Genomic DNA, 8,761 nt, shown 5'->3' on the forward strand with positions numbered 1-8,761 from the left:
GATATTTCGTGTCTGCAGAGTGTGAGAAAAAAAGTTGTTGAGTAAATAAAAGGACCAAAGATGAGAGGGAAGTAAAAAAGATTAGGGAAAAAAAAAGAAAACAAAACAAACACTTAACACGAACGCTGAAGCAGAGATGCTCGCTGCAGGTAACAGGTGGAGATGGTATGGGGAGATTGTGCGAGAACCGAAAATGCAGGGTATTCGAAATAAAGAAGCAAGATGTTTGACAAGTTGGCGAATTTATTGGTATAGGCCGATAGTGGATTTCCCGACGGTACATTGCGATATCCCCCATTATTGCCAAGACACGCTATACACAAGGACATTATTTTCTTTTCTTATACTTTCTGTCCTTTCGTTATCCTTTTGCTGTTGTTTCGTTGCTGCCCGGCCCGTGAAAATTAAACACGCATCGGGTCGGTAATGCCGTGCCGTAGCATTCATAGTCGTATCGTTATTGTCGTAACGAGGTGACAAAATAATCATCGGTGTCATCGTATCACTCGAATATAATATATAGTACTAGGTACAACTGGGTATGCCGCCGTAGGTATAATATATCGGGGCCTATAATCCGAGCTCTATATAGTGACTAAAATCTATATAATTCAATAATATTTATAAGATAATATAATCAGGATATCATCATATTATTTATATAATAATAATATTAAAAACACAGTATAATATTATATTAAGCTATTTACAAAGTGCACCTGCAGTCTCATATTGTTTTAGTTTTTTCTATTTACCTCAACTTTCGTTCGTTTAATTTCATTACTTTTCTTTTTATTTTTCTTTCTACTTCTTCCTTGTTTGTTTCTAGAAATTTTTGGAGGTTAGAGAAATTTCTGTACAATATTTATTATAATTCGCAAACCGTGACAGTGGATAATAAAGATTTTTGTAAATCATCAAATGAAAACAAGAATAATAAAAACCAAAAATGTCATATACATTTACACGTTTGAAAAATTCACCTGGGTTTGTCGTTGCGTATTACAGGTAAGAGTGTTATATTATTACACGCTATTGTATCGTCGGGTCAGTGTAAAACGTTTTTAAAAGCTGGCGTAAAAGCTAGTCTCGAGTCGGTCGAGACGCTGTAGCTGCTTCGTTTAATAGGTTTTATACATAAACTCGACACCGAAATCCACGACTGCACGCCGTCCCGCGCATCCTGCCGATCCCCTGTTCGTCTCGTGCATGATGTTGTTGCAAAATCACCACCGTGCAGGGTCCATCGTCGTTAGTCGCAGCACGGCGAAATCCAGAGGCCTCGACGCGCCGACTCTTCCCCAAGGAACGGAAGTAATCGAGAGCGCCGTCTGCCCGATTTGACGGACGGCTACCGCAGGTGTTTCCGCACAAGCCGCGTGCTCAGCCTCGAGGCGTTCCAGACTGATTTCGGGCTTGAGCCGAACGGTTGGTGGATATATGGTAGCCGTTCTGCTCCACAGACGGTTTGGTTCCCGATGTCGCCCGAGGGCTGGGCGTGGCCGACGGAAGCCGCGCTTTGAAATACCCCGTCGTCTCTCGGAGCCGCGGCTGCGGAAGACGAACGAACCGCCGGCTCTCGGCGTGCCGCGTCCAGGAAGGCCCGATTCGAGGTGGCCCCCGGTCTTCCGCGCATCCGCGACTGGGCCCTCCTCGAGTCTGGACCTCGTCCCTCTCGTCCCTCCTCTCTCGATCCGCGATCCCGTTTCGCGGAGGAATAATCCGTCGGGAAGACGTAGTGCCGGAATTGACGAGGAGGAATTTAGCGGGGAGGTATGACGAGTATGCAGAGGACGGAGGATCGAGGGTGGAGATGGTGCGACGCGGAAGGGGTGACTGAGGTGTGGTGTTTGCGTCAGCAACGCGCTAGGGAGGGCGGTGGCTTCTAATACCTAGAGTAGCCATTCGAATAGCCATTTGAGTAGCCGTTGGAGCCCTTGTGAGGGACGGAGTGAATGCTCCTGGAACAGAGACGGCAGAAATCGGACCATAAGGAGGGTTGGTTCTTCGATGTCGAATGGGATGACCGTGCGAGGGTTAGTAAACCGAATCGGGGGCACATGCCGCGGGTTTAATTCGTTTTCGGGATGATGCAGGTGCGGGCGAAGGTGAAGAAGAAGGTGTCTGGTAGTGAGGCGCGGACGATGGAGGCAAAGAGGCCGCAGGCGGGCGAAAGGGCTGCGGAGAGCAGCCGGTGCACGCTGCGCGGGATGCGGGATAGAACGAATTACCATTGTCGGGATATTGCTGGGGACGGGTAGCGGTTAAGGGGGTGTTAAGAAGAGTAACGAGTACGAGAGAATACAAGTAACAAGATTCGATCGGACGTATAGAAGGAGCCGGTCGAGTGGAGGTCAGAGCGAGGCCGGAAGGGAAAGTGGAAAGTGGAAGTGGAAATAGTGCGTTTTTTTGTCAAGGCAGGAGACTCAGAGCTCCCGCTCACCGCCACCCACATCTACAACAGAAGAGAACAAGACCACCTCCGTTACACTGCAAAGGCATACCGGCTATCATACAACCTATATACAAGATATTATTATATGATACAGCCGGGGCGCTATTTAGGTTTGTAGGTATCAGTTATCCATTAGCATCACCACCGTCGAAGATTTATTTTATTGCCAATGCCCTGACGCTATGCGTATACCTGTATACTTGTATTATAGGTATTACATCTATACCTGTACACCTATATACCTGTATTGTACATTCTATGCCCGATGCAACACACACTGGTTATTCTCCTGATTTACGGGTTATACGTCGCTTCCAACCGCTGTACATCAGGCTGCATGCTCGCTATACGTGCTACCCATCTTCTATATCCTACACAAATCTACGTACGGGTATACGTGTACGTACGATATACGCATGGGGAAAAATATCGAGAAATCAGAACCAGTTTTACTATGTAGGAACACACGCGGCTATTACAGCGATCCAAACGCCAACTCTACACTTATATAGCCGATGCTGCTGCTGCTTTTGCAGTTCGCTTATCATTTGCATTTGTTAAACGATTAACGTTTCACTGCCCCCCCTCCCGTGTTATAACCTCTTCATACGATGCCTACGCATTAAGTCCGACCTATTTGACAATACAGTGTAATGACGTCACACCGACGTATACTCGTCATGTACTGCAATATTATTTTGGTAATGTGCAATCGTATAATAATTGATATTTTAGCTTTACTTGCAGGAGAATCGCGACTCTGATTTGAATTTTATACTAAACGAGCAGCCGCTGGATTTGAATCTGACGTATCGAGTCATTTGAAGAGAAAAAATATCCACGAAGTTATGTTTTTCCGGTACGATGAACTCTCTTACTTACGTTCATTCAATTTTTCAGTTTCTTCGCGACAAAATTAGACACACGACGGCGAATAAATTGTTTCACTGATAATGGGCAATCTCTGTACAAGTAATCGCATGCGGTAGGGTTTGGGTTCGATAAATGAACGATTAATTTTATGTATATGATACAAAATGCGTGTATATATTGCAGCGGAAAGAGAGAGGTGTGAAATTGAATTTTATTCGATAGGCTGACAGCTGAAAATTTTCATCCTCGCAACTGTATTCATTGATGCCGCGGTAAAGACCTGCCTATATAATGAAAAGTCTAATAAAATGTTAATGATATGCGGAATCAAATTATACAGAAACACCGTTTAAAAATATCTATCCCGAACAAATTGCTGCGCGCCTCACGTGTACGTGTATGACACATCATCCACAATATATACGATATTCACGTTGAGACATCTACACATACAGTAGATGATTCAACGAATATACGTTCGATACAATTTAGTATACGTAACCTATGGTAATAACTGATTATATCGAAAGATATATTAAAGATACTGGGTTAAATTTCCATGCCAAAACATTCCAGAAGAATCGTTATTATTGCACTAAAAGGATGCATAATCATTGTGCATTATAATATATGTATATCGTGCAGATGCAATTACGCGTTTTCGAGTGCGGGAGATGTATAATATTGTTAAAGGTTTATCGGTATATATACTATACAACCAGCACACAATCCGAATATCAATAAGTATAACAGTCTCTTCCTTACTTTCGATGTGATGAAAATCGATAAATATTATCAGAAACTTCAAAGAAACAATCAAACAAAACTCGAAATTCAAAAAACGTCAGTTTCGTTCAACTATCCAAAAACCATCGAAGCGATTCAACCACTATAATATCTGTCACTTTTCCACTTGCCCGGCTGTCATTTCGCGGATCCCGAAACCCGCTTCTTACACAAATCAGATATTAGCTATACGCGTGCAAACCGGTGAATATAAATGTAAATTACTTTGGATATCGTGATTTCGAATATCGATGATTTGATACTTTTTCGGACACGAAAAGAATTTTCGTCAACGTATTGATAAAGTCTTTGACGTACGAATTATGCAAGAGCTATCTTGAAATTGATTGAACATACCGAAAACACGTATAACCGTACAATGCTACGTAACTCGAGAAAGGTGACGGAGAGAAACGCAAGAACAAAAAAAAAAAAAACAAAAAAAAAAAACAAAAAACAATGAAATATAAAACGATAGCAAGGGCTGGTAAAAGACAACAAAAAAAAATATGAAAAAAAAAATCAAGAATACTCGCGAACGGCTCAACAGGTAGACGCTGTACGGAACGGATCGATACGCGGTATACGTATAATTAATAATTTACCTGTGCTGCTTAAGGTTGTCCTGCCGTTTGAAGGACTTGCCGCATACCTCGCAGGTGAAGGTAACGTCGTCCTTGTGACTGCGTTCGTGAATCATTAGGTTGTAGGGTTTGGTGAAGCGACGCTGGCAGTACTTGCACACGAACTCGACGCTGCACTTGGCGCGCATCTTCTGTCGCCGCGCGAATTCCCTGCCGTGCCCCTCCGTTTCCATGGGCATTATCGCGAACATCCTTATAAATTCCCACCGCCGGGCTGGTTCGTGGCTACCACTCTATCTATCTCTATCGCCAAACGAGTATCGCCTCCCCACCTCGAGAGGACCTCAAAGTGTGCGCGCGTAGGTGCGTGCCGGTTTAGGCCTGTGTGCGAAGGAGGACTGCCCCGCTCTCGGTCTTCCCTCTTTGGACCCGGCGTCGTCCTTGTCTCCTTGTCTCCTTGTCTCCTTGTCTCCTTGTCTCCTCTTGTCGCCCCTGCACCGAGTGAGATCACTGCGCCTCGCCCTGGTGACGACGTCGTGGCCGGACGAAGCTTCTTCCTCGGCTTCTCTCTCCTTCGCTTCTTATATACTTCTCCTTCGTCCTCTTTTACCTGCGAACAAGCGAATAGCTACGTCTGGTCACGTGACGCCCCTGATGGTACACATTCGACGACATCACCCCCCCCCTCCCCCACCCCCCTGACATGACAGATCTATCAAATCGCGACTCTACCGGTATCGTTGTCCAACGACTCCCTACCTCCCGCCCTCCCTCTTGCCGCGAGAACGCATGCCATGGTTTGTTATCCCTGAGAAACGCGGAACACAGTCTACTCATGTCGAAAAAGGTGCGAGCGGTCGGGGCGTAGCCCTCGAGCTGGTTAAAGACGGCTTCAAAGGTGGCTGAAGGCGGTGAGCTCTAATTGGGCTACCGTGTTACGCGCCGCGCCGCGCCGTGCGCCTTTTTTCTTCCTCCTCCTCCTCCTCCTCCTCCTCTTACTCCTACTCCTACTCCTACTCCTTCTCCTTCTCCTCGCCCTCTCCGCCACCTCTCTCACCCCCTCCTCGATCGCTCATTCCTTCTCTCTCGCTCTCTCTCTCTCTCTCTCCTCTCGCAGCCCCCTCCACTCGCCCCCGTCTAAAGAGGACCTCGTCCACCCTCTTTCCGCGCCTCGCCGTCCCTTCCCCCACTTTGCCCACCTATCGTCTCCCACCCGCACTCTAGGCGAGCCGTTCTTATTATACACGAAGATCGTGAGACGTGTGTGTACACAATGACACCGTCAGCCGAGAAGATTATATTGCGGGGGGCAATGATAAATCTGCACTGGGCTGAAGAATCCAAATTCGAAGTCTCACCCGCAATCTCTTACAATTTCGTGAATTTCAGAAAATCAAGATATCAAAGCCCTTTTCGCAGCTCATCGGCGCTGCGACTTGTGCGACAATTCTTTCGTCGATGGATCGCGCGGGGACAAAGCGGAGACCGTCGTTTGACTCGAGACCGATACTCTCCATCGGCTGCGGAACCGTCAACGCCGATTCGGGACTGATTCCTCTCGTGAGGAGGTGAAGTTTAAACGCGGCGTCGAGTGTACACGAGCGGCGGCGGCGGTGCCGTTGAAACGCGGAGAGCGAGGAGCACGGAAGAGGAGAGCCAACCAAAGCTCTCCGTTTGGCTACCGTGCGCCGCCCTTCGCCCAGGACTTTGGCGGCTGGCTACCGGTTTTTAACCAGTAGCTCTTTAGACCCCGGGACCACACCCTCCGCAGGGAACCACGTGCGATCATCGCAACGCCACGAGACCAGTAGCCGGTGTCTGGATGGAGAGCCCTTCCATTTGATATCGAAAGAAAAATGGTGGCGGCGCGGGGCAATTTTCTTGCCGATTATGCGATCCCGGTGAAAAATTTATATCGAACGCGCGGTTCGATTTTTCGTCGCTTTTCTACGGGGTCACCGATCGCGAAAGACAAGCTTTTATATCGTTTAGAACATCGATATCAATATACGGAGTCATATTTTGAACGAACGCTACGACGCGGTCTTCACACGATTTCACAATATGTATATAGGTATGTATATACCTTCGAGACAACGTGTACGAGCTGTGTAAACATCGTGTTCCCACACTGACAAAGGCCAGCAGCACGTGATTCACTACTCGACGACTTACGTGTAGGATTATAGGTATACTCGTTTACGGACATCGAGACACCGGTCATTTCATACGATCCCTGCAGATGGTATATAAACATTGCCGATGTCGATGGGTATTCGATTACATACGGCGGTGTTTATCCACCGTAATAATTGTCATGACCCTAGCGGTCGTCGTGAATCGAGAGTTGAAAACGGCAAGATGCGCAAACGTATATATATATATATATGTGCGATATACTCGTATACGCACATTCGGATAAAGCTGTCGATTTTGAAATACGTTCGATATTTTAAAACGCGGATGAATGAAAAATTATACCCACAATTATACCGGTTCCTCTGCTTCTTGAAGGTTTCGAACTATTTACAAGACAATTTGTATGATTACGAGAATGGGCTCGAGTTATAGGTGGTGAAGAAACAAACCGAATGTATACAAAGCAGATTGTTGCGATAACCATGGCAGTGGTAAAGGCGGCGTTCGGTTTCTATGAATGAAATCGCGTACTGTTTACATTCCTGTTCTCGTAGAACGATAACTATAACTCATTACGGCAGGATAGAATGTATTACGTTAAGTCGAGTTGAAGTGCGGGGAATAACAATTTGATAAATGAAATATGCACAAATAATTGAATATAAAAACGAATTATGCGTAACTTACCGATAACGGAAAGGAGAACGTTGATCTTGAGCTCTGCAGCGATATTCTGGGTACGAAAAAAGTTCCTTCGTGTCTGGTTTACAGCGACGCGGCGAAAGAACCGCGGTCCAACGTTGGATCGACCGGCTTAAAAATCAGGATGATACAGGTACGACCTCTGAGTGTAACCTCTGAGTCGTCTCGGATCACTGTTCTTCGGATGCAGGCAATCACGTGGATCACATACGAGAAGACGGTCGTCGGTACATGTATCGAGAGACTCGAAGAGCGGGCCTCGCGCGCGATCCTTGCAGAAACTGGTAGGTGTGTACAGGTGCAGACGAAACGAATACGGTGGTAGAGTACTCCCGGTACAAGCGGCGTCGTATCGTACGACGAGGGTGATGCGTATAACGCTCGATACGTTCTGGATACACGAAGTAGGGGCTAAGCCGTGCAGAAAGACAGGTCTGAACCGTTTGGGTGCGCGGCGCGGACTGAACTGAACCGATGGTGCGTGGTCTGCCAACCGATAGTCCACCCGAGGTGGTACCTACTCCTGGTAGCTGGTAGCCCCAATAGTAGACCCGTAAGACGGTAGGTCTCGGTGGTGTAGTAAGGCAAGGGTCTCTCTCGGTGCTGGCTCTTCTTCTGGTTGGAGGACCCGTACCTCCCTACTGAACTAACCCGGTCCCCGCTCGTATAAGAGGATCGCGTATAAGCCGGGCTGCGGAAGCGGCGTGGTATGGTATAAGTGCGATGCTGCGGGAGGAACCGACGGCTGCAGTGGCGCGCGGTGAGGCAGTAGTGGAAGTGGGTAGTAAAGACGTGGTAGCACTTTTTATCCCTGCAGGTCCGTTCGGAAGGACGGGACTATAGCCCCGTCTCCCTTTCGCCGGTCGCCGAATAGCGGCTCGGTTGCTCACAAATCCTTCGGGTTCCCGGCTCCTTGCTGCTGCCGCTAGGGCCACGTCGCTTCCCCTAGGACCCCGTCAACCCTCTCGTCCATCCCTTCCCGGAGGCCGGAGCTAGGCCCGCCCCTGACTCCTCTCTCCCTCTCGCTCCCTCTTTCTCTCTCTCTCTCTCTCTCTCGCTCTCTCTCTCTCTCTCTCTCTCCCGCGTCGCAGCATCCCCCGCGTGCCGCGAGGAGGTCAGGTTAGGACGCCGGCCGTCTGCCCCCCGCGGACCCACCGCCCCCGCGGGGAGTCAAAGCGATTGCATCCTGCGCGGCTACGGAGGTAGCACTCGACGGACCCGC

At 47.9% G+C, this 8,761-nt stretch overlaps 1 protein-coding gene across 3 annotated transcripts; it reads right to left on the reverse strand.

Moving 5' to 3' along the window:
- Positions 1–225: 225 nt before the first annotated feature.
- LOC124302384 (protein drumstick) lies at positions 226–8,270 on the reverse strand. Of its 3 annotated transcripts, none has more exons than XM_046758537.1 (3): positions 7,525–8,270; positions 4,720–5,308; positions 226–1,961 (listed from the first exon to the last, which is right to left on the reverse strand). In XM_046758537.1, exons 2-3 carry the CDS (start codon positions 4,947–4,949, stop codon positions 1,886–1,888), a joined length of 306 nt encoding a protein of 101 aa, XP_046614493.1. In that variant the 5' UTR covers positions 4,950–5,308; positions 7,525–8,270; the 3' UTR covers positions 226–1,885. The 3 variants fall into 3 exon arrangements, with proteins under 3 accessions (XP_046614493.1, XP_046614483.1, XP_046614503.1); XM_046758527.1 differs by having other exon boundaries at positions 4,720–5,326; XM_046758547.1 differs by having other exon boundaries at positions 226–2,455; positions 4,720–5,326; positions 7,525–8,259.
- Between the last annotated feature and the right edge of the window lie 491 nt (positions 8,271–8,761).

This window comes from Neodiprion virginianus, chromosome 1 (assembly GCF_021901495.1).
Source record: "Neodiprion virginianus isolate iyNeoVirg1 chromosome 1, iyNeoVirg1.1, whole genome shotgun sequence".
Classification (NCBI taxonomy): Eukaryota; Metazoa; Arthropoda; class Insecta; order Hymenoptera; family Diprionidae; genus Neodiprion; species Neodiprion virginianus.

Bases quoted from the DNA above. Each gene is read 5' to 3' on its own strand.
- LOC124302384 (XM_046758537.1), bottom strand. From the start codon at position 4,949: ATGTTCGCGATAATGCCCATGGAAACGGAGGGGCACGGCAGGGAATTC. The intron at 1,962-4,719 runs GTAAATTATTAA...TCTCTGTTCCAG, and splicing joins GACAACCTTAAGCAGCACAG to GAGCATTCACTCCGTCCCTC.